The sequence below is a fragment of the Zingiber officinale genome, chromosome 6A (genome assembly GCF_018446385.1).
Source record: "Zingiber officinale cultivar Zhangliang chromosome 6A, Zo_v1.1, whole genome shotgun sequence".
Lineage (NCBI taxonomy): Eukaryota > Viridiplantae > Streptophyta > Magnoliopsida > Zingiberales > Zingiberaceae > Zingiber > Zingiber officinale.
The window spans coordinates 18,641,111-18,665,678 of record NC_055997.1 but is presented as its reverse complement, the minus strand read 5'-3'; the positions used below and the strand labels follow the sequence as shown (position 1 = coordinate 18,665,678).

General features: G+C 40.5%; 3 protein-coding genes across 5 annotated transcripts; 1 reads left to right on the top strand and 2 right to left on the bottom strand.

The window, feature by feature from the left end:
* The first annotated feature begins 5,532 nt into the window (after positions 1 to 5,532).
* LOC121996002 (probable E3 ubiquitin-protein ligase LOG2) lies at positions 5,533 to 13,333 on the top strand. Of its 3 annotated transcripts, none has more exons than XM_042549804.1 (7): positions 5,534 to 5,705; positions 6,505 to 6,540; positions 6,641 to 6,731; positions 7,710 to 7,827; positions 9,488 to 10,018; positions 11,431 to 11,932; positions 12,934 to 13,333. In XM_042549804.1, exons 5-7 carry the CDS (start codon positions 9,741 to 9,743, stop codon positions 13,069 to 13,071), a joined length of 918 nt encoding a protein of 305 aa, XP_042405738.1. In that variant the 5' UTR covers positions 5,534 to 5,705; positions 6,505 to 6,540; positions 6,641 to 6,731; positions 7,710 to 7,827; positions 9,488 to 9,740; the 3' UTR covers positions 13,072 to 13,333. The 3 variants fall into 3 exon arrangements, with proteins under 3 accessions (XP_042405736.1, XP_042405738.1, XP_042405737.1); XM_042549803.1 differs by having other exon boundaries at positions 5,535 to 5,705; positions 8,872 to 10,018; XM_042549802.1 differs by lacking the exon at positions 7,710 to 7,827 and having other exon boundaries at positions 5,533 to 5,705.
* A 1,057-nt stretch (positions 13,334 to 14,390) lies between these two features.
* On the bottom strand, positions 14,391 to 17,095 carry LOC121996001 (patatin-like protein 6). Its single transcript, XM_042549801.1, has 2 exons — positions 15,456 to 17,095; positions 14,391 to 14,844 (listed from the first exon to the last, which is right to left on the bottom strand). Exons 1-2 carry the CDS (start codon positions 16,623 to 16,625, stop codon positions 14,575 to 14,577), a joined length of 1,440 nt encoding a protein of 479 aa, XP_042405735.1. The 5' UTR covers positions 16,626 to 17,095; the 3' UTR covers positions 14,391 to 14,574.
* An 847-nt stretch (positions 17,096 to 17,942) lies between these two features.
* On the bottom strand, positions 17,943 to 18,681 carry LOC121993774 (classical arabinogalactan protein 9-like). The gene has a single exon (XM_042548088.1). It carries the CDS (start codon positions 18,597 to 18,599, stop codon positions 18,123 to 18,125), a length of 477 nt encoding a protein of 158 aa, XP_042404022.1. The 5' UTR covers positions 18,600 to 18,681; the 3' UTR covers positions 17,943 to 18,122.
* Between the last annotated feature and the right edge of the window lie 5,887 nt (positions 18,682 to 24,568).

Sequence of the window (24,568 nt, the reverse complement as noted above, 5' to 3'; positions counted from 1 at the left end):
TTCATAATTATAGATTTAAGTATAATGATAGGAATAGGGTTAACATTGTTGATAACCCTAGGAAATCATATTCAAATGATAGACCTAGCAAGAAACAATCCACCTTGACCGAGGAGAGAAAGGTGGTTAAAAACCTAGGTATTAATCCCAAGAAGGGAAGACATATGCCTAGGAAGGGTAGGTCTAAGAATATCCAAGGGTTGATTCTAGGGTTAGAACCCTAGAATTGAAAAATCAAGCATTGAAGACAATGCTTGAGGAAATGGAGAAAGTCTTAGATAGGTTCATTATTAGACCTAGAGGACTTGATATGTGTTTGGGTGGTCAGAGATCCAAAGTTTCAAATTGGGTCCCTCAATGCTAAAAGGGGGTTAAGTGCTAGGATGACACATGACATTGGTAAGGGAGAAGTGACCAAGGGCAAGGGAGTGTCATCCAAAGGCCATGAAAAGAAATATGCTAGGGTGACATACGATTATTGTTGAAACCCCAATGTGTTTTGATGTGATCAAATAAGTTAAGTTACGCCCTGTTTGTTTTAACTCTCGTGTCTAAGTGTGCAGGAGCTTAGGAGCACAGGAAGTCGAGCGGAAGACGCGGCTAGCGAGAAGGACGTCACGGGAAAGAGCTGATGGGCTCGGTGCGTCCGAGGGATGAGGTGACCGTGGAAGAGTACACCGGTGAACGAGAAGAACGTACACGACGTTCGAGGGACGAGAAATCGGGGAGAAAGGCTGCTCGAGGAGAAGGCCGGAACTTGGGTTCGGGTGAGCCCTATTCTGGATGGCCGAGATCACCCAAGCTAGTGGAGCCGGATCGAAAGACCCAGACCGAGACGAGCTGAACCAGAGCAGAGGTCCCGGATCGAGAAAAGTCAACCGTGTTGACTTTCTTGGTCCAGGCGCCCAGAACCATTCCGGGCGCCCGGACCTGACTTTTTGACCAGATCGAGTTTTGACTTGATTTGAACGTTATGGGATAAAATTTATCCCCCACAGGGCGCTCGGACCCTTCAGGGCGCCCCAAACAGTGCTATAAATATAGTACTGATCTACACAGTTTATTTAATTCACTTGTAATCCATTTTCTCTGTGCTTTACTTTTCTGCCTGTGTTGTTAACGCTGTAAGAGGCTACTCCGCCTGAAGGAGACATCAGATAGTGCGCCATATTTTCCTTGGATTAGCAATCTCCTGATTGTAAACCAAGTAACTTTCTTGTGTCTGTCTGCTTTTTATTAGTCTCTTTTATTTTAATTACAAGTGATATTATTTAGTTGAAAATCTGAGAAAGGGTTATTTTATTTTGTAGGGCAATTCACCCCTCCCCTCTTACCGGCCTCCAAATGGACCAACAAGTGGTATCAGAGCGAGGACGCTTCAGGAGGACTAACCGTCGATCGAAGTAACGAGATGGCCGGACTAAGCATCGTTCCACCAAAATTTGAGGGGGACTTCATACACTGGAAGCATCGTATGGATGTATTTCTGAAAATCGATTTCGAAATTCGTCTAATTATAAAATATAGTTTTGTAGCTCCTACTAATCAAAATGGAGAAGAAAAAGAAGAGAGTCTCTGGACGAAGAAGGAGCAGAATGATTCCGTAGCGAACAACCGAGTGGAGTATCACCTGCTGAGCGTGCTGCCACCTCAAGAAGTCAACCACGTCAGAAGCTACTCGTCGGCCAAAGAACTCTGGGAAAAATTCCTGGAGCTTCACGAAGGCACGTCCGAAGCCAAACTAGCAAGAAGAAACATCCTTCGGAACAAACTGACGAACATCCGTCTGGAAAAAGGTGCGAAGGTAGCCGATCTACACGCGAACGTAAAGGAATTAATTACTGATCTTGAGAACCTCGGTGAAATGGTAACCAATCGAGACACCATATGCTATGCACTCAACGTGTTTCCCAAAACTCCAGAATGGATGTCAATCATCGACGCCTACTACATTTCAAAGGATCTGGAGGTAAGTACTTTAGAAGAGTTATTTTCTACTCTTGAATTACATGAAACCAGATGTGCAAGGACAACAAAGGAATCAAGCCAGATTATGGCGCTAACGCAACCAAAAAGGATGAACTCGAGTCAGACTCAGAAGAAGATCAAGAAGCGTATATGGTAAGGAATTAAAAAAAACGATCTAATAAATTTAAAGAAATGCAGAATAAGAAAAATCCAAGAAATAGAATAAGGGTTTGTTGCTACCAATGTCAAAAGGAAGGACACTTTAAAGAAAATTGCCCAGAATTAAAGAAGGACAAAGTCAAGATACCTAAGAAGCACAAGATTCTAAAAGTCACTTGGGACGACACTTCATCATCGGAATCCGAAGTACAAGAATATGCCGGACTAGCACTGATGGCGAGCTATGAAGGGCAAAGTACATTGGAACCCAGTATCAATGAAGGGGGAGCGACTTCAGACAAATGCAGCGAAACAGGGGAAGAGTCAGGCTTCAAGTCTGATATGGTAAGTGAAGTATGCCTCTTACCTCCCGATCAGCTTTATTTTGGTATTAAAGTTATGGCAAAATCCATGTACAAATTAGAAAATAAAAATACTAAATTAAAAAATGAAATTTTAGAAATGAAAAGAATTTTAGCAAAATCTTGTCTAATAGAAGACTTTGATAAAATAAAATTTGAAAATGATAAATTAAAAGAAGAAATAGAAAATTTGAAAAAGTCTACTTGTTCAAATATTTCTGCTTTTAAAAATTATAGAGGATTAAACTGGTACTATAGGTTTTACCAAAATCAAATCAGAAAAATATCAAAAACCTATGTGCCTAGAAAATACTTGATTAACCCTGTAGGAATGAACCTCTATTGGGTTCCAAAAACTTGTTTAATTTAAAAATTAAAATTAGACCTAGCATTTTCAGCAAGAAAATTAAACATTTAATTTCTTTATGCGGCTTTGTCTAAAAAGTGGTTCTTGTTCCAATAACCAAGAAAGTCGAGTGCCTCGCCACTGCCTGGAAGCCAAGTATCGAAATAAAAGTTTAATTGACTAACTGAAAAAACATTAAATTAATTTTGCTTTAAAAGGTTACTCAATTTATTTTTTAAAATATTTTTAAGTAGCACAACAAATTTTATTGTTAATTTAAAAGTTTTTTTAGAAACTCTTTCAAATGCTTAACAATTTCATTTTAAAAATTCAATAGTTTCTATTAAAAGATTTTTCCCTTAGAAATTTTTGCCTTAGATTTTTTTTTTAATTATTTTTCTGTTGAAAATATGTTTCTAACTTAGAATTTTTTTTTGAAGTTACGAATTCCATTGCAAACAATCTATTTTTACCTTTCAAAATTAAATTTTCTTTTAACTTAGAATTTTTTTTACAAGTTAACCTTAGACTTGTTAAGGAACCCCAATTTTTATGTGATCAAAACACAGAATAGTTCTATGAGATTGTTTCAATGAGGGCAGTCGACTGGGGCCTATGACAGTCAACTGATACAGTCCAAAACTATTTTTCATCAATATAAAATGACCAAAAGGATGATGTATATGTATGTAATCTTAAAGGGGATTAATACATAATAATTATGGTCATTAGAGATTAAAGAATCTAATAATTGAGATATTATTGGAGCTCTTTTTGATATATGGTAAAGGGGGAGAAGTGTTGAGTTTAAGTGGGAAACTTACATACCTTTGCAAGAAATTCTAACTCAAGGAGGAGCTTTAGTTCAAGGGGGAGCCTAAGGATTTTGGTTACATTATTTATGCAGTAGTTGATTTGCATATTTATTTGCATATGTATTGCTATATGATTTCCCTAACTTAAATAGATTGTCAAACATCAAAAAGGGAGAGATTGTTGGAGCAATCTATGTGATCCTAGGTTTTGATATTTGGGCAAATGTTTAAGTTAATTTTATTGTGGTATTTGATATGCATTGTGAGTATATAGGATACAGGTACAATAAGGAAAGTCCAAGTGTGATCTTGGCAAAGGTGTAAGTTCAAGTATGACTTGGCAAGGATAAAGATCGAAGTCGAAGAAAGCTCCTGAAGGCAAAGCGTTAAGGATAGGGAAGCATGTGAGGAACGCAAGACTGATAAAGGAGACTAAAAGGCAAGGTCATAGGAAGACCCGACAACAAGGACAAGGCTGATGGAAGCTCCTGAAGTCAATGCATGAAGGATCGGGAGACATCTATGGGGCGCAAGACTGATGGAGGAGCCTTAATGTAAGGTTGAGAGTTGTGTGGACAAGGACGAGTGCATGAGTGGTTGTATTTGGGGGTAAAATCCTAAGTTAGGGTTTACTAGTTGACTAGTATGTGTCTCAGTAGACTGGTGGTTGAGAACCAACAACTTAGAAGGATGCAAAATTTGTGGTTGTAGACTAACCAATCAACTAGTACAGTCGATTGGCAGAAGTACTAGTCGATTAGTAGCGAACAAAATGTTTCTATTCGCTTAGCCCATGAAGACCAGTCAACTAGTAAGTATGACAGTTGGCTGGTATCGATCTGTTGATGTGTAACAATCGGATCTTTTTATAGAGGTCAGTCAACTGGTGACTATTATTAATCGACTAGTGACGGGAAACATAGTTTGTGTTTTCTCCCAAGCTCTATTTAATAGAGCTCGGGGTGGTCGGCCATGGTTGATGAAATAGAGGTGGTTAACCCTATTAGCAGTCTTTCAAGCTCTTGTGTGTGATCCGTGTATACGTGATCAAGGTTGTGGCGAGGTTTCTCCACCCACAAGGAGATGGTGCTAGCTGAAGGTTTTCCGGGGATTGATCCACCCAAAGATCACAGGGATTGCCCACCTTACGGACACCCCGTGGAGTAGGAGTAAATTATCTTCGAATCACGTTACATAAACGTGTTAAGGTTTGCTTGATGTTTGTCTTGTCTTTGTTTTAGGGTTTAGTTTTCTTCTTATTAGTGTTGTTTGTATTTTTGCTGCGTACTAACAAGTTGTAGAAAGTGATCAAAGTGGATGATTGGCTATTTACCTCCTCTAACTGGCCATAAAAGTCTCAACATAAATATGGTTAAGATGGAGATAGAAAAAAAAAATATTTTATCAAAATTTTAGTATACATATGAATTTCATAAGAAAGATAATATTGATGTCTAACAAATTTATTTTAACGATAATATAGTTTATTTATTCATACAAGTATTATTTATTTTACTATTTAAAAAATTGATACACAACATATGTATATATCAATTAAAAAAATTTTAATGATTGAAATCAAGGAATATCAATTATTGTACTTTTTTTCGTTCTTTTAGATTTTTTTTATTGGGTTTGACTGGTGAGGTTTTAAGAAGGCAAAATTGAATTCTCCTTCAATCATTTTAAGGGGAGTATTATAATCGATGATTAATTTTGATTTCATTGTTATCTATGGGGGTTTGATAAAAATAAAAGATAAAGACAATCCTCACTTAAATTCTCTTTCTCTACTGTTAAATTATAACAATATTATTGTATTTAAATAATAATAATAATAATAATAATAGAAAGAGAAATAAGCTCGACTTCGACAAGTTAATAAATTCGACGACAAAAATAAAGCGGCCGCCCTCCCCTCCACTGCGACGGCTGCTTCCTCGCCGTTCCTCACCACCCATCTCCGGCCTCCTCCTCCTTCTCCCCCCTCGTTCTCTGTTTCCGCTCGCCTCTAGATGGCTTCCTCCTCCATCCGTCGCACCTCCGTCTTTTCAGGTACTCTAAAATGAGTAACTTTTCTGGATCTGATGTTCTTTGTCGGATCGATTGCCCATCTAATCCATTGCATTTTCTTCCTGAAACTGTTTAGATTTGGGTTTCTCAGTTTTTTTCGTTGTGGCGTGGAGATGATTTATGTGATCGTTTGGTAGGGCATTTTTTTTTTGTGGACGCTGTCATTTTCGTTTTTTTGGATCGTAGCTATTGATCATTGATATGAGCGCCTGGTATGCTTCATCTTTGTCCTTGTGATTTGCAATTCGTTTAGCTTATATTTGTCAATTATTAAGAATCAATTTGCATCAGTATTCTTAATTTCTTATTGCCTAACCGTTTTGCCATAAGTGTTCACTTTTTTTTCAGTCTCACGGCGCACAAGCATTGCTAGTGATCATTATTTTTTCTTTCTTTGTTAGGATTATAATGCTCATATTTGGTTCATTTTCTCATTTATCAACATGATCATGGATTTAGACATGTGATACTGACATGCATCAGTTGCAATTTATTGGTCCAACCAAACATCAAATTGGAACATACTTTTGCTGCTGCTTAGTTGTAATTCAGTTTGTTTCTTAATCATTTACTCAATGTTATTGATTTGTACAAGTTAACGAACTGTTCAGTATCTAGACACTTAACTAGCCAAGAATTTGTCAGAGTAGCCAAGAAACATCAAATGTAGATATCTTTATTGATAATGATTTTTAAGGAATCTTACTTTTATAAATCACCGCTTTTATCAGTCGTAATTTTAGTCGGTTCACTTATGTTGTAAAATTCACAACAATTGCAGGGAGTTGACCCATGCTCCTGAATTTATTTTTCTTTGGTAAGTACTTACTATTAATTTTTCATTGTTGCAACTTTAACAAAAGGCATCCTATTTTCTTTTTCTTGTAGCATTAAATTTGAGTATGGCTCTTTTTTAGGTAGATTATGATGAAGTTGTGGAAAGCAGAAGTCAGAGAAGTTAATGAAGAAGTTGCACCTAGAGCCTAGAGGAGTGAAATTTATGAACTGGTAAATTATCAAGTGAATATTTTTGTTTTTATAGAATAATAATTAGCTGACAATTGCTTTTTTACCTTTGATTATTTGAAACTGTCCGTTCAAACCTCTATTGCCCTTTGTGCACTAGTGATGACTTGTAGTAAATACGCGCACAGCTTTTGCTCCAGTAAACTTAAGAATCCTATCAATCCACAAACAACTGAACGAAACTGAAATGAAACTAAAATGAATAGCAGAATTTACCAATAGACTATGTCTGATACCTAGATGCCTTAGTTGTTAGCTTGGATATTATCTAATATTTGATACTATTTTTAATTTCTTTTGATCCAAAAGCAGTTTCCTTTCTGTAATTGTTGTTTTTTTCCCCAACTGATAGCTTGCAAGCTGTGTGAGCAAGATGGAAAAAAAAACAGAAAGTATTGTTCACTTTGTTGGGTAAAGTAGTTGTTTTTTAAAATTGAACTAATCGTCCACAATGTCGAAATAATTTTTTTTTCTCCCAGGGCTAGTTCTTTTCAAGCTTTCTGCCCTGTTTATATGCAATTCTAGGATTCCTAGAGGAACACTAGGTCATTATCACAAACTGCAGCAAGCTTTTCCAACCAATAAATGGTACCTTGTTACGATGTCAATAGACTGATTGTCTTCTAGTTATTGTAAGTGGCGTACAATCAATTACCATTATCCAAGATATCATTCGAGGATGCCAAAATCCCGAAGAATTAGAATCTCTTAATCTCTACACTGGATAACCGAAGCGATAAGGCATCTCACGAACACAATATTACATTAGTTGCTTATATATGCACAAAACTTTCTGCTAAGTTCTCAGCCTATTTACTGGTTCCATGACTCTAGTTTCACTTGCACAGCAAATTCAATACTCATCCTCTTTCATTCGGTTCTTGTCTTGATACCATTATTCTTACTGATTTGGTTCCAATGAAAAATATATACTCACCTATTTCATTTCCCGTCCTACAGCTTCACTAACTCCGAGCTGCATTGCATGGCTTTAGTCGATAGAAGGTGAGAGTTTTCTGGCACGACCTTGACCCGCCGTCGATCTTGAGATGCATTCAGAGAAACATGCCTAAATCAGGTTCTCTTCATGCTCAGCTAAATTAAGATGGTCAAAAGTAGGTTATGATATGCCCATTAGATCATTCACTCTTTACACAAACTTACCGTTTGCAAGTTTTAGAGAAAAGTTAGCTTTGACCTGGCTAGTTTGTTAAGATGTATGATTATTTATTTACTTATTATTATTTATTTTTTATTATTATTTTCTTTTAAAAAATTACACTTTATTGTGCTCTTGTATAAAGTCCATCACTGAGCTATAAATCATGGGAAAATTTACATGCAGTCCTCATTAGTAAACACAAGTTTACATGCACTCCCCATTGGAAAAATTCTTTCTTTTCACTCCCTAGTCTAATATACTTACCTAATTGCCCCTGATATTTTAAGTATAAAAAGTCTAAAAATGAGTATAAATCCTCTTAAATTCAATACAATTAAACTAAAATCTAGTATATTTTCTATCAAAGTGAGTACGATTCTTTTTCCACCTCAATTGGATGAAAAATATACTAGATTTTCTTTAAATGGTACTCAATTAGATGTAAAATATATTAGATTTTCTTAAATGATACTCAATTGGATGAAAAATATATTATATTTTTTTCAAATGGTACTAAATTTAGGAAGAATTATATTAAATAGGAAAAAAGTCGTATTCAATTTAATAGAAAATATACTTGATTCTAGTTTAAAATGTTGAATTTAATAGAAATTATACTCATTTTAGACTATTTATACCTAAAATATATGAAGGACAATTTTAATTAAAAATATACTCGAATATACTAGATTTTCTTTAAATGATACTCAATTGGATAGAAAATATACTAGATTTTCTTTAAATTATATTTATTTTTGGACCTTTTGTACAAAAAAAAAATCTGAGGGGTAATTAGGTCACAATATTTGTATGAGGGAATTGAAGTAAATAAAACTTTACAGAGTGGAAACAAAATTTTTTATGGGTGAAGATTACATACAAAATTTAAGTTCTGATTGGAGATTTTTCTTTATTTTACTCATATATCATCACTGATCAGTTAAGTAATTTATTTTATAGGAAAAATAAATAAATAAGATTTGGAACGCTCTGGCCACCACTCGTTGTGCTGCGGTCCAAACCCACTCATATGCTCACCTGGAATCTCACTGAGTGGCCGACGGGGCCCTCTTCTTTTCCCTAGTGGCCTGTGGCCCCTCGTCACAAATTTATTTTTGAAATATTTCGTGAATTCATAATTTTTGTTGTAGTGCATATTTACCATTGCAAGATTTATTATTATATATGTAGTCCTTCTAACTAATATTAGAGTAATTTTAACTAATATTAGAATGCTTTTAATGAACCTTCGAGCAGTTTGATTTATAAGTATTGCATTTTATTTTACCTTTAATAAATGAAACCTTCCTGGACGTAATACAAGAACAAGGAGTGACTTGGACAATATTGAATAATAATGAGGATTTCATGCAAAAATGTCTGTTCCGTTCCGTTGCGATATAGTTCTCCATTCTCTCTCTCTCTCTACTCGCCTTTCCTCTCTTTGTTCTCGGCAAAATCCCCAAATTGGCATCGACTCCTCTTGCAATCCACGATCTTAAGTTCTTTTCTTCGATCTCCGGCAACAAGTTGATCGCGATCGATACTTTTTTTCAATGGGTAACACATGGAGCAGGGAAAACGGCGGCGGAAGAGCCGGTTTTCGCTTTGTCCGGCGAAGGAGCACGGGCCGTCACCAGCAGCCCCTTCCCTCTTCCGGCTCGGAACCTGCCGCTCCACAGCCAACTCCGCAGCAACAGTCTCCGCCGGAGTTATCTGCCAACCGCTACGTGTTCGCGGCGGCAAGCCCTTACCCGTCGCAGTTTCCCACCGCGAACCACCCGCCGCAGCACTACCAATACGATTACTACCCTCCTCCGCCGCCGGTTATGCCGGTTCCCCTCCCGGCTCCCTTCGACCACCACCACCACCGAGGCGGCGGGGTACATGGACAGTACCCGGCCCAGCACCCTGGATGGGTGGGAAGCGGGAGGTATCCACCGTATGCTCCCTCGCCTCCTCCGCTCCCTTACGTTCAGCACCAAACGGCAGTCACCATCAGGAACGACGTTAACATCAAGAAGGAGAGCCTCCGACTCGAGCCTGACGAGGAGAATCCTGGCTTTTTCCTCGTCGCTTTCAATTTCGATGCCACCGTCGCAGGAAGGTAAGCTTGTTTTCTTCCATTCTTCTGTTTTTTCCCCCTCCCACAAAAAAATAATTGTCCAGGTGCATGATGGCGTTCTTTTATAATGATTTAATATCTTTTATTTTTTTTTTAACATCATAATCTTGTCGTCTATATTTACACCTGCGCACATCACATGCTTACCAATGTTTCACAATCAAATTTTCTATGCTTATGAAGATGACAAGCATTTTTTTTATTAACTGAAAAAATCAACCTTTTTTTTTTCGTGGTCAACTTGCTAGGATTCCTCTTAGACTGGATGGCTCATTTCCTCAAAGCTCCAAAGTGTATTCCTTTTGTTAAATCTTCGAAAGTAATTTTGTAGCTTCCAAGTCTCTAAGAAAATGGACTTCTAAGAAGTCACAGCATTCATCTGTCTCGTTGGTTTCCTTCAATATTCCTTTCCCTTTAACATGTCGCAAGTTATTTCTTTGTTAAGCTTTTCAGGGTACTATAGCTTCTCTAATTATGAATCCTTAGTCCAACTTACCAATCGTATAATCTAGTAGATGTATGCATGTTCTTTCACGGTACTAGCTGTGTAGTATATAACATGCAAATTCAGCTTCTTGTAGTTTCAAAAGGGTGTGTGATTGGATACTTCCAAGTATCAACTCTGTTCCTCTAATTTTTCATCTGGTTATGTTCTGAGTGCAGGCACTAATTTTGATTTTTTAATTAAAGATCATGTAAGAGGATACTGCTCATTTGTTAACATATTGATTGCTAAAGCAATTTAGTCTCTAAAGACCATGTGGGTAATGATCAACTGTTCCATAAAATAAAATGTTTTTAAGTCAGAAATTTCACAAAATGAACTAAATATTCCTGAACTAGATCAAGATCGGAATATAAAGCTTATGAACGAGCCAGCAACAGCCAAGTAAACTGGACCATAAAATTATGGAGGACCAAGATTTTGATTCAACGTGGATTGTGAAGCTCTTTCTCAAAAAACTATATAATGTCAAACTTATAAGAATTGCCTCTCCCCAATTCACTCTCTCATCTTGTGAGGATTATAGTGTCTTTTCCCTTGCCTCCAATCTCTGTCAAGACTCATCTACGGATCTACCTTGGAACAACTAGGAGACCCGATGTCCTCCTTTGGCTCTATGAAAGAACTGGTACTCATTGTTGGTGTAATAGCTTCTGCAAGCTTGGAACAAGAAAGAGGATTGACAATGTGGCTTTTTTTGGTCTACTACGAGATGGTTTGTTATGAACATAGATATAGGACCATTTTCTACATGAAGTGAACTTCCCATATTTTCAATGTTTTTTCAAGAATATATTTTCTCTTTTTTCCTTTTGTTTTAGGGAATTATTAGGATTGGTTCTTTTCGAATAGTTTGCCTGATCCTTGCTAATGTACTTCCTGCAAACAGTATCACTGTGTTCTTCTTTGCGAAAGAAGGTACAGACTCTGAGTTGACTGCAACAAAGGATGATTTTCTTAAACCAGTTACAGTACAGTTCAAGCAAGGTTTAGGTCAGCAGTTCAGGCAACCTTCAGGAGCAGGAATTGACTTAACTAGTTTTGAAGAGGTTGACTTGATGAAAGTGATGGACCTAGATACATACCCCCTTGCTGTAAAAGCAGAAGCTTGTCCCTCCATGGATCAAGTGGCTACTGGTGAAAACCAGAAGTTGATAATTCCAAACTCTCAGATTACACAGGCTCTATTTGAGAAGAAAGAGAATGGAGAGTATCACATTCATGTAGTAAAGCAGATTTTGTGGGTGAATAAGACAAAGTATGAGCTGCAAGAGATCTATGGCATTGGGAACTCAACTGATAATGACACTGATGGAAATGACCCGGGAAAAGAATGTGTGATTTGTCTATCTGAACCACGTGATACCACTGTCCTCCCTTGCAGACACATGGTTAGCCCTTTAATTTAATCTGTAAATATGTTTGCATTTATGGTCTGTTTCTTGTGTAAATTTTTTTTTATAACTATCCTTGCAATATCTGAAAGGAAAATTGTTTGGTAGTTAGAGACATTAGTATTTGCTGGTGTCTTTGTAACTTTAATCATCTCATCTGCGTTGTCTGTTTTCCTATGGTTTCTTTCTGAGGTAGACTAGCCGTACACAATTGTCCAAGACCCATTTCAGTCAAATGATACTAATCAGCTCATTAGATTGGAAAAAATTTGCTTAAAACTTTTTTTTTTTCATAGTGAATTCTTTTAATACCACGATTAGTACTGGCTTTGATGGATAATGGCCATTAAATCATTTTGTTTCCTTTATTATTGTCATCATTTTAAGAGCATTGCTGGTTATCATTACCAATGTTTTTATATTCTGATTTCATGGGGCATGTTCTGTTGCTATAGTCCTTGTGCTGTGGGTTGATTTCTTAATGGATACATTTTCTATGCCCAGTAGAAAGTGAAACTGTCTAATTAAGCATAGCTTCAGACATCATACCAATTTTATAATACATTTAACAGTTAGTTTGTAACCTTTGGCTCCCATGATTTTTTATTGGGTTTCCCCAAAACACAGGACCACAATTTTCATTTGTAGTATATATTTTTATCTTGTAGAACTTGTACTATCTCATCGTAAAATATTTTATGCATGGTTTGAAGCTTTGAACTTTTGTCCTACCAATCTTTTTATTTGCTAATTCAAATTGTCCTAAGAAGATATATTAGTTATCTGTTGGAAAAGTTGGGTTTGGTTGCCTGTCACTGCTAATCATGCACTAGAAATGGTAATTTAACAATATTATCATATCTGATTTTATGAATGATTTTTATTGGAAATGCATGATTTTATGCTGTCACTTTAACCTCCATATCTTTTAGCCGTAAAAGTTTGTAAAAATACAATCTACACTTGGTGATCAAAATTTGATTCTGGCTTTGTTTCAGTGTATGTGCAACGGTTGCGCAAAGGTTCTAAGGTACCAGACCAATCGATGTCCGATATGCAGGCAGCCAGTGGAGAGGCTACTGGAGATCAGGGTCAACGACAATTCTGAAGAGCAAGAAGAGGCACAATGCTGTTGATGATGATTCATTCCATGTATGATGCGATGCCTCCAGATGGTGAAGGCCTTACTCGTTGGGTGTGTGGTTTTGTGAGTATGAAAGAATTGGAATAATGGCTTCTTTGGAGCAGTGTAGCATGTTGAAAAGATTAAATCAGGTGTGTATATTCTTGACGTCTGCTAATCACTTGTTGCATGGTTGCATTCAACTGCTAAAGTTATGTTTGATATTTGCAAAAATACAAAAAGAAAATAAATGTGGCAGTTGTTTAGGCTTGCAATATATAGCTTGCTTTTAGAATATTTAGTGTTGTTTTCACAAACTCTGGTCTTCATCTTTTCCACTTTCTCTTGCATCAATATTTCATAAAAAGACTAACAGGATCAGACCAGTGTGTATCGAGAAGACAACTTTGAATCAGCAAAACACAAAAGAAAACATTACAAAGCAAAGCTTGCCTAGCCCAGTGAAAGTTGCTAAAGCTGCCCCATGGGCCATGGCAGTAGCAAAGTGATCCCCAGTGCCTTCAAAGTTCAAGCACAATGAAAAAGCCAGGTACCGCATACGGCTCTTAAAGCTCAACAACATTTGAGACGATGAATTAGTCGTTCTTCCGGTTCACCATTGAACCAGTGAACCGAAGAACCTTCTCGCACATACATGGCATAGTTAAATGAAGGAGGGTAGGAGTTGGTGCTTAATTGTCATGTAAAGAAACCCTCCATGTCTCTTTTGACAGGTCTTCTCCAGCTCAAGTTAATGAGACTCTTGCTCAAGTTAATGAGACTCTTCATCTCATCTTTCGCTGACATGAATCTTATCGGTTAAACAACACTTGAAAAAGGAGAAAGGAACTACACTCGAATACCACAGTGCAAAGCTATAGAAAAAGTCACAAGACATGGAAAATGAAGTCCCACTACATGATGCCACGACCATTCGAGGCCTAATGAACAGGTTTCTTTCGGGGGATGTTAAACATTACCAAATAAGATGGACAAGTTCTTTGTAAAGCATGTCGAGTCATAAGTTTAGTCGGCAAAGTGGCCTGTGTTTTGAGTGAACAAGGTCTTGCTGAAACTTTCATATTGCTAAAGGAATTTTGGAGACAAAGACCTACTACAGGACTCCATAAGGAAGGATACTTTGCTCGAGAATGGAGAAACCAGTTATACTATTTAGTTCTTAACTATTATCATTAAGAAAATGATACGAAGAGACGAACCAAGAGTACTAAATAAGCAAATGAGGATGCGGTGTATACGATACGAGAACAAGCCTTTGGTGAATAAATAGCAATCTCAAGGTATGTGACTTCTGTTTTAAGGGAATGGAAATGCTCCTGGAACAATCTGAAACATATCAATTGCAAGCATAGCCATGAATCATTCGACATTTCCTTGATTCTCTTCAAATCCTATCGAGATCAATGCTAATCTGCTATGAAAAAACCAGCAAGATCCAGCAAACAAGAGGAATGAAAGAAAAGATGATTACTTTTTATTTTTGCCGCGCGAAGTTCTAGTTCGATTTGGAAGAAGCTTGTTTGAATGCGACCGTGGGAGCGATCCTTGAGCTCCGTCTCTGGTGCTCTAGCACAAGCTCCCCCGCAAGCCAATCCAGCTTCTCCATGTTCGTTTGCTCTCCGATTCTCCTCCCGGTAAAGAGCAACGACTCCACATTCCTCTGCTTCAGCATTTCTTCGGCCGCGACAAGCAGGGCCTTCACATTTGCAGGACTTGGTTCGGAATCCACATCCGCTCTGCATTTCCCCATCGTCGATGGATTTGCCTGCAATCAAAACCATAAGAACAGGTAAATCTACTAAAACCCTTACAAGCTTGATGAAATTATTCAGTTTCCAGGACAATCAAATTGGCGCCACAACAACCAAAAAAGAGAGAGGAAAACTATCGTGTTCACTTTAGGGTTTAAAGGGGTTACTATTGGGGCAGTAAACCAATCAATAATTTCACTCTTTAAGACAAAGAACAAGCGAACAGTGTCCCGACGGGACGACAGAGGATAGTGAAAGGCCTGAAGAAATCCAGTGTTTGAGCAGGTTAAACGCCATTCAAAGCTCTTGGCCTCTTAACGATATGATGCCACAGAAGATGGCGAATCATGCGGAGCTCTGCCCATCACACACCTCCGCCGCCACCATCACCACCGCCACCGACGCCAGAGGCGTTGGCTCCTTTGCTGAAGAAACACAATACACAAGAACAAAGGGAGACGGAATCTGTGTTTCTCCCACCTAAAGATCACATTTTGTCCTAATTCAGGAAGGAAACAGGGCATCTCGTGGCCATGGCGCCACCTGAGCGACGTGCCAACGCAGCACTGGGTGGTCCTCCACCCTGCCCGTCCCCAGAATGGAAGGATGTGAGTGAGGCCGGTACCTGAATGCGGACGTAGTTGGAGTTCCGGCACTGGCCGAAGGCCAGCGCCACCGCTTGGTCGATGAGGTCGGCCGCGCCGTCGGCGGCGATCCGGGCGACGGGACGCGCCCACTCCCTGCTACTCCAACGCCGTGCTCTGCGCTGCTCCTCTCCGGGGACTGCAGGGATGGCTCCGCCGGCGCCGCAGCCCAGGGAGAGGACCAGGAGGTCCTCCACGCCGCGGACGAAGGGGAACTCTTGCTTGTTGTGGAGGACGTGGGTGATGGCCGCGGCAGCTGGGTTGCTCATCGCCAGGCCGCCGTCGACGCCGGTGCAGGTGGTGGTGCGGTCTACTGACTGCATCTCCGCTGGCTCGAAGTGTCCCGGGATGGCCCATGTGGCTCGGCACACCTCCCACAGCCGGAAGTCGTAGCTCTGGCTCTCCAATGCGTCGGCGCGCGAGAAGACGAGAGGTGCCGAGGTCTGCAAGTCGTAGCACGGGATCAGCACCGGCTTTATAGTGTCGCGGAGCGTCAATTTCTCCCCGAAAGCCTCCTTCATCACCCTTTCCATGGAAAGCGTCGCAGAGGACGCCCCACCGCCACAACCCCCGCCGCGGAAGACGCCGCAGAGAAAACCAGGAGAAGACGAGGAGGAGGAAGATGGGGACGAGGGCGGCGCCTTGCCCAAGAGCCTGTTTCCATGCTCGGAGAGGAAGCGCCAAGTATCGTCCGCGCAGAAGAGCGGACGGCGGCCATCGCAGGTGGAGAAGAGCATGGCGGCAAAGACGCCCCCGACGCCGGTTCCTGCTGCAATGTCAAAGTAATCGGAGATTCTCGCGTCCGGGTCGCCAGACTTGGACCTGAGCGCCTGCTCGAGATAAGCGAGGGCTTTTCCGGGGAGGATCCCCCTCATGCCGCCGCCGCCGCCGCCATCGATGCAGAGCAAGCAGACCTTGCCCCTCTGGCTCCTGACATCGGGCGCCGCCGGATCGCCGGTGCCGTAGCCCTGCGAAGGCGGCGCCTTTGGGACCCAGAGCTTGTGGTCGTCGTAGCCGAAGAGAAATTTGCTCTCGAGAATAGAAAAAATCTCATAGCTAAGCTTGTCGGCGTCGACTCCCTCATCCTTCTCCTCACCAACATTTATCCCTTGCCGAGTTACCACCTTCAACTCTTCCTCCGCCGCCGACATCTCCTCTTCCCAGTTCTTTATATGCACAGAAGCAACAATAGCAGGGAGCCACCAAAGAGGCGACGGCTGGGAAATCCGAGCGACGACTCAATAGGACTCCTCCTCCTCCTCTTTCTATGCTAAATAAGAGACGGCAAATCACTCGCTTTCTCCATCGGCACCATCTCCTTCTCTTCTTCTTCACTCCACTTGGAGGGACGGCAACCTCTCCATCCCTCTCCCCCCTTTCTGTCTCTACTCACTCTGCGTGAGGATGGTGGTCGGAGGGCTTTGTCTGCTTCTGGTTTCCTCTACTGGTGCTTTAACCGCGGCGCAGTAATAATAAGTGCGATGTAAAAAGAGGAAAAGGACGCAGGTGGTTTCAGAGCATGTCGACTTCTCAACTCCTTCTGTAACTGATGCCGCCTCCCTCTCTCTCCTTATCCGCCATTAATTAACAGTCGCTTTTTCCCATTTCCTTATGGGCATTTAATGGAGGAACGAGTCGACGGGATTCTCCAGTGGAGTTAAATTGTATAGTAAATATTAAATTGTAAATAGTGTTGGAGTTTTATACACTTTATATTTTTATTTTTATAAAAAAGCGTTAAATATTTTTAATTAATTAAAAATTATCGTTTATTCAAAAAAATAATTAAACACCTAACCACTAAATCCGTCTTCCAACCAAAAATACTATTTTAGATTTATGATGGTAAGTTAGGAGAGAGATTTAGAAAGGGACTGTCTCTTGTTTAGCAAATTAGCATAGATAAGAGAGTTTAATTCTTGTTTTAATTGCAGATAAAGTGTTAAAATATAGATTGATTAGATGAGGAAAGTAAAAAAAACAAATATTTTTTTTATAATTTCTTATTTTCCTCTATTTCTAAAATTAAAAGAAAATTTTATTTTAAATTATTTAATTATTTATTTCTTAAAATATCAAATGGTGCAGCGGGCTCAGTCATGGGCCAACCAGGCCCAGCCCATTGTCAGGCATAGCTCACGGACCCACGCCAAGCATTGTTTGATGACATACAGGTTGTTTCTTTACTTCTTCCCCTTTTTTTTCCTCTCTTTTTCCTTTTTTGATAATTTAATTACAATTTGCATCATCTACTCGATACATAAAAGCTTGTAAAAATTAAAAAGATATTTTCCTAGTCGATACACAACAGTTAACGCAAAATCAACGTAATATTGACTTCATAGTCAGCCCTCTATTACTTCATCCTTCTAGAAATATCATCACAAGATGATGAACAATAAGAACGCAGAACAAATTTATGACAAAGAAATAACCGAATCAAACTATATATCATCATCACAAGGCGATGAACAGAAAGAACGCAGAACGAATTTATAGCAAAGACATAACCGAATCAAACTATGTATATAATGCCTAGTGAATATATGCATCTCGGGACACTGAGAAAAAAATCTTCGCATAATCTAAAACGAAAAGAATTGAAACTCAGTCTTCTGGAAGAGTCCATGGTTTTCGTCTTACGAATCTCAAAGAATGTCTCTGCGAGTGGCGTGGCTGTACCTGGACCGCCGGACGTTGTCACGGCGTTTCTTGTAGACCGCCGCCGCGGCCGCGAGGAGCCCTGCCGCCAGTATCAAACCCACCGCGATCGCCGCTTTCTTCCTCCCGCCCATATCGCTACCTCCTCCCTGATCACCCGTTGCGCTCTCGCTGGCTGCCGCACCCGGGACCGCGTCGCTGGGCGCTGGCGCGGGGATCCTTGCCGTGGGTGGGATCGGGGTCTGGGACGGCGCCTCGGGAGGTGGAGACAGAGGGGTTTTGCGCGGTGGAGAAGAGAGAGGAGTCTGTGAGGAAGAAATCACCGGAGGGGGTGCAGGAGGCGACCGGATCGGGCCACCGGCGGCCGGCGAGGGCGACGGCGAGATCTCCGAGGAAGCAAGATCCGCCACTGAAAGTAGAAGTAGGACGACTATGAGGGCGACAACGCGTGGACGCAATGCCATGGCGGAGGAACAGAGAAAAATCGCCGCCGCCGCCGCCGTCAGGGGAGAGAAGCCCGGCGACAGATCTGGTGGAGAAGCGGACGGTTACAATGCTGTTATAGTGTGGCGACACTGCGGTACGATCACCGCCTTACAGCTGTGCCATAGCGAAGCGGTTTTTATGCAGGATCCTCTACAATAACCAATTTATCGAAGACACAATGCGCAAATTTTACACGTTCATCTCGTTGGGCAAAGCGGCTTGACGGTTCATGATTGTGGACTAACAGACTATGCGACGAGTGGGATTGTAACGGATCCTGCATAAGGTGGTGAGACTGGGAATGTGGCGAACACGGTAACCGGTTCCGCGAGTGGGAATAGAGAAAGAAATTCGCGAGGAATTTGGTTAGTTCAAAATCGGATATAATTGACGGGTCAAACTTCCACATTTATAAATTAAAAGATATTTGCGAGGAAAAGAAATATGACATCACTCTTTATTAATTAAAAAAAATAGTAGTGGAGAAGCCTTTTGGTTCTTGTGGCTGAGCTCTGAAATACTCCCGGTCTCGAACGGTCTGATTTAAAAGTTATTGATAGGGCTGTAAGTAAAATTAGCCGAGTTAAATTTTAACATATTTAAATTTATTTAAAAAATAATTAAATTATGCTAAATTAAATTAAAATGAATCAAATTGTTAAAATAATTAGTTATGTTTGATTTTGATTTCTTTTTATGAATTTAAGTTTGGTTTGAGACTGATCCATTTAGATATTATCGAGTTCAATTTAATATTTGATTGTTTAAAATTTTTTATATTTTAAATTTATTTGATTAATTATTAAAATTGATAATATTAAGGCTGAGAATAATTGATATAATAAAACCTTAGAAGAATAGTTGTTGGCTGGTTAAAAGCTAGCTGTTGTTATGGTTTTATTTTGAATTTTTTTTTATTTATTTAGTAAGTTCATAAATTTTTTATTTAGGGACGTAGCTAGATCCAAATTTAGATAAGGCTAAGAATAATTGATATAATAAAACCTTAGAAGAATAGTTATTGGCTGGTTAAAAACTAGCTGTTGTTGTGGTTAAAAGATGGTAAAAGGTGCTGCTCGATGAGGGGTAGGTCATGATGGGATAAGAAATGAAAGAAAAAAATAATGATAATTAAGTTAACTCATTAAATTTTATTCAATTTTAATTTAGTTATTTCAAATCAAAATAATTTTATTTTGAACGAGTGAAATTTAAGATAAGGAAAAAAAAACTATCCATAAATTAATCGTGGGATTAAATAAAAAGATATTAATAAATATAATAGTTATTAGTTTTTTTTAGGTGGGCTAGAGTCCATCCTTTAATATAATTTATGAACATTATTTATAAATATTATTCACGAGTATTATTCATAATCATTGTTCATAAATATATTCATGAACGTTATTCAGGAACGTTAACGAGATAAATACATATGTATTCAAGTTTGTTAATTTAGTTAAACGAGTTGTTCAAGCTTGTTCATTTAATTGATCTTGTGTATATTGAACGAACATAAATAAACTTTTACTAAGCTGAACACCAAATTTATTTACTAATATTCTGATCTTGTCCGAATGAAGGAAGCTAGAAAGTCGGGAATGAGGTGGCCACTGACAGGAAGAAGACTTCGATCCTGCAAAACAAAATCAGGGAAGGGGTCCCTGGCGTTGGTCCTCCGACACTCAAATTAAAACAGGGTCGGGGAAGAGAATAAGAAAGTAGAGAATCGTAGAACTTAGAAATATTTTTCTTGCCTGTTCCTCATACCTGTAGACTCTTTTTATACCTTTCTGGATGACCTTTCGTCTTTCCTTATTTAATGGTGTGAATGGTGTGGTTTAATGACAAACCGAAGACATCTTTGTCTTGTCTTCTACACATTTATTAACAGATGTCGTGTTCCCCTTTGTTTTTCCTTCCCCTTATTAATTATCATCCCTCTTGCGTAGTGTTATTCCTTGCGCTGATCGGACGGTCCGTTTATGAGTACAATGCCAATACCGTACTTATTTAATGGTGTGAATGGTGTGGTTTAATGACAAACCGAAGACATCTTTGTCTTGTCTTCTACACGTTTATTAACAGATGTCGTGTTCCCCTTTGCTTTTTCTTCCCCTTATTAATTATCTTTCCCTCTTGTGTAGTGTTATTCCTTGCGCCGATCGGACGGTCCGTTTATGAGTACAATGCCAACGCCGTACTCAGAGCCGATTGGATGCCCCGATCGGCCCGTATTACAAGCCTGTTCGGCACAGGCTCCTAGCCCATTCGGCAGGTCGATTAATTAGAGTATCGGCTACTAACCGTCTGGCCGACCGGATAGTAATCCCTCCGATTAGCCGAGGCACCCACACTGTACCTTGCTTACCCTTATGCGTTGACCTCTTTGACTTTCCTTCAACGTGCCAATTGACTTGCGCTAGGTAGACTCTTCTTATCACCGCATCACAAGCCTCCCCTTTAAATCTAGTCGAAGGAGACTGCAAATTCGACTGACTGGACAAAATGTGTTTTTAGTGAATTTAAGGCCCGCTCGGCCTAAACGCTCCATTGTCCGATCGAACTATGCACGATCTGCAATCTTGGATCGGACCAATAGCCGACGTTGCTCGGCTTCACTATGCCGATGCAGGGTTCAATCTTGTGGCTCGTTCCTAGCGCCGATCGGGAGGATGAGTACGAACACTTGAAAAAAATTCTTTTCCTCGAGTGAGCGTGGAGTAGGCTGATGTCATCCAAATATCTTAAAGATCGTGCAAATCCTTGATGATTATGGTTGAGTACGAGATCATACCTTTTGTAATTAAGCTCATTAAATGCGTTCGATGATTGAATGCCACATGTCGACTACTGCTGCCGCACGCTTGATGTGACAGGTGAATATTCACCTGTCCCAAGACGTGTGCCATTTCAAAATCAATGATCAGATCTTCATCTAGGTTTTCGTGAAGCTAGATCGGACGGTTGAGGTCGATCGGCCGCAGGGCTTATAAGCGCGCTTGCTTTGTCGTTTTCTGCACTTGGCATTTTCTTCTTCGTTGTGATTTCGTCTTCACGAAGGAGCATCAGTGCCACCATCCCCCCTGTGTCTTCTTCGACGATCCTAGCAACCTTCCTAGTAAGCTTTCACCTTCCCTCCATCGAATCTGTCCAGTGTTCGTGACATTTTTTGTTTCTTTCAATCAAACTCCTTGATTTCCCCACCACTGCTCTGATGGCAAGCTCTTCCCAGCCTACCGCCTCCATCCCTAGACTCTAATATACATCCATTGAGTCTAGGTTTGATGGAGGCGATGCTGAGAGTATAAGAGATGTTTTTGAAATTTCCTCTAGCTACCAAATTGGCCTTCCTTCAACTTTTGATTGCTCGAACGAGCCACCTTCGATCTTCGTTTGTTTCTTTCGGCACCAATTTACCGTCGATCTGCGGTTCCCGATCAACCCTTTTTTCTCGGTAGTTTGTAAATATTTTCGTATTTCCTTACATCAATTGGTGTCAAACTCCTTTCGGCTACTGTGCGGGGTCGTTGTTCTATTCCGCCTGCATGACATTCCCTTTACTCCTCGGCTCTTCCACTACTTCAACTATCTTAAGTTGTCCGAGCCGAGGACTTTTCTCTTCCAAGCCCGAGTGGACTTTGTTTTCTTTGATAAGATGTCATCCTCCAATAAACATTGGAAGGAATATTACTTTTTTGTTCACTTTCTCGAGCGGTCCGACTTCCCGACCAGATGACAAATAGAGGCGTCGAATCCTCCAGAGCTCAAGAAATACAAGAGCCGCTCAGACTACCTTTACGCAGCTTCCTGTTTGGCTGGTTAGAAGTATCATATACACAAGTTGCTATTGGAGGGTGTTCTATACGTGTTTAGTCTGAGCTTGATCCGCACAAGGCTCCCGTGCAGCCTAGGTACACTCTTTCTTGGCTTAATTTTTGAATCTAACTGATTTCTTCTTTTCTTTCACAGCCAAAGTCATATTGCGTGCTCGTTTGGTCGACAAAGCCAAGCTCGCGGATGCTGAGATAAACACGGCGGTCGTAGCCAAGTTCGAGAGTTGTGGTCTGTTGGGGCAATTTTCCTAGGTCAAGTTTGACCAGTTTGACTAAGCTTGAGTTGAATCAAGTTTGAGTCGAGATTTTAGTTTTGATGTTTGACAATATATGGAGATTGCTAGGGCAATCATCCGGTTGTGGAGATGGTCAAAGGGTTGACCAGGTTGAGAAGAAGACAAGTCAAGTAGGTCAGGGATGACAGGAGACTTGACTGGGTAAGTCCTAACTGGAGGTTAGGCAGTGAAGAAGTCCTAACTGGAGGTTAGGCAGTGGTGAAGCCCTAACTGAAGATTAGGCAATGGTAAAGTCCTAACTAGAGGTTAGGCAGTGGTGAAGTCCTAACTGGAGGTTAGGCAGTGGAGAAGTCCTAACTGAAGTTTAGGCAATGGGAAAGTCCTGACTGGAGTTTAGGCATCTGGGAAAGTCCTAATTGGAGGTTAGGCAAGAGAGAAGTCAAGTAGGTCAGTGTTGACCAGACTTGGTGGTGAAAGTTCTGATAAGTGAGATCAGGCAATTGAAAAGTCCAAGTGTGATCTTGGCAAAGGGAGAAAGTCCTGGTGAGGAGTCAGGCAATTGGGAAAGTCCAAGTGTGATCTTGGCAAAGGGAGAAAGTCCTGGTGAGGAGCCAGGCAATTGGGAAAGTCCAAGTGTGATCTTGACAAAAGTTGAAAGTCCAAACATATAGTCTTGGCAAGGTAAGTCCTAGTGTGACTTGGCAAGGAGAACTCGATAACTAGGATGAGGCCGAAGGAAGCTCCTGAAGGTAAGACATGAAGGATGGAAGATATCCAAGGGACGCAAGGCTAATGGAGGAGGCTAGAAGGCTAATTCGAGGTTGATCGAGTGTGGTGTATAATCCGACAACTAGGATGAGGCCGAAGGAAGCTCCTGAAGGCAAGGCGTGAAGGATGGGAGATATCCGAGGGAAGTAAGGCTGATGGAGGAGGCTAGAAGGCTAATTCGAGGTCCATCGGGTGTTAGCCAAATGCTAGGCATGGATACCCAACAGGTCATGGTTAATCGGGAGTTGGGTTTGGGACATTGAACTTGAGTTTGAGGCAAGTTCAGGGTGTTTAATTGATCGGTCGATCAATTGAACCAGTGTCCAATCGATCGGTCGATCGATTGAACCAGTGTCCAATCGATTGGTCGATAGTGTCCAATCGATCGGTCGATCGATTGGAGTGTGTTGCGAGTATGGGATGACTCCAATCGATCGACCGATCGATTGAGAGCATTACTCGCAAGCACAGAAGCTTTCCCAATCGATCGGCCAATAGATTGGCGAGGAGAAGCTCTCGCGCGGACGCGAGAGCAAAGAATGGGTTTGAATCGATCGACCGATTGATTCAGATGGTCCCAATCAATCAGTCGATCGATTGGGAAGTGACCGTTGAGCAGGAAACGAGCCATGGACGGCTGGGATTGTGTAGATATGACGTGGAAATCGATTGGGACTCATTTGGATCGATTGGGAGCACTGTATAAAGTCTGGGCGGAGCGTTTTCTTCGCCAGAACTTTGTGTTCTTTCCTGCGACTCTTCTGCGACATTCACAGCGATCTTCTCCAAGCTTGCAATGCCAGTTCTTGAAGGTTCTTGGAGGCACGTCCAAGTCAAGAGGCGAGTTACAACAAGAAGAAGAAGCTAGGGTTAGGGTTTGGTGTACAAATCTTGTAAAATTTCCCTTGTATCTGCTTCTCTTTGTATTTGTGTTGTATTGTGAACTTGTAAGACTTCTCCGCCTTCGGTAGTTACTGTAAAGGAGTGATTTTATAATAGAGGGTGCGTGAGTGTGTAGATCCTTGGACTAGTCACCTCTTTTTGAGGTGGATACCAAGTAAATCCCTAGAGTTAGCTGTGTTTGTGTTTGTATTGTATTTTCCGCTG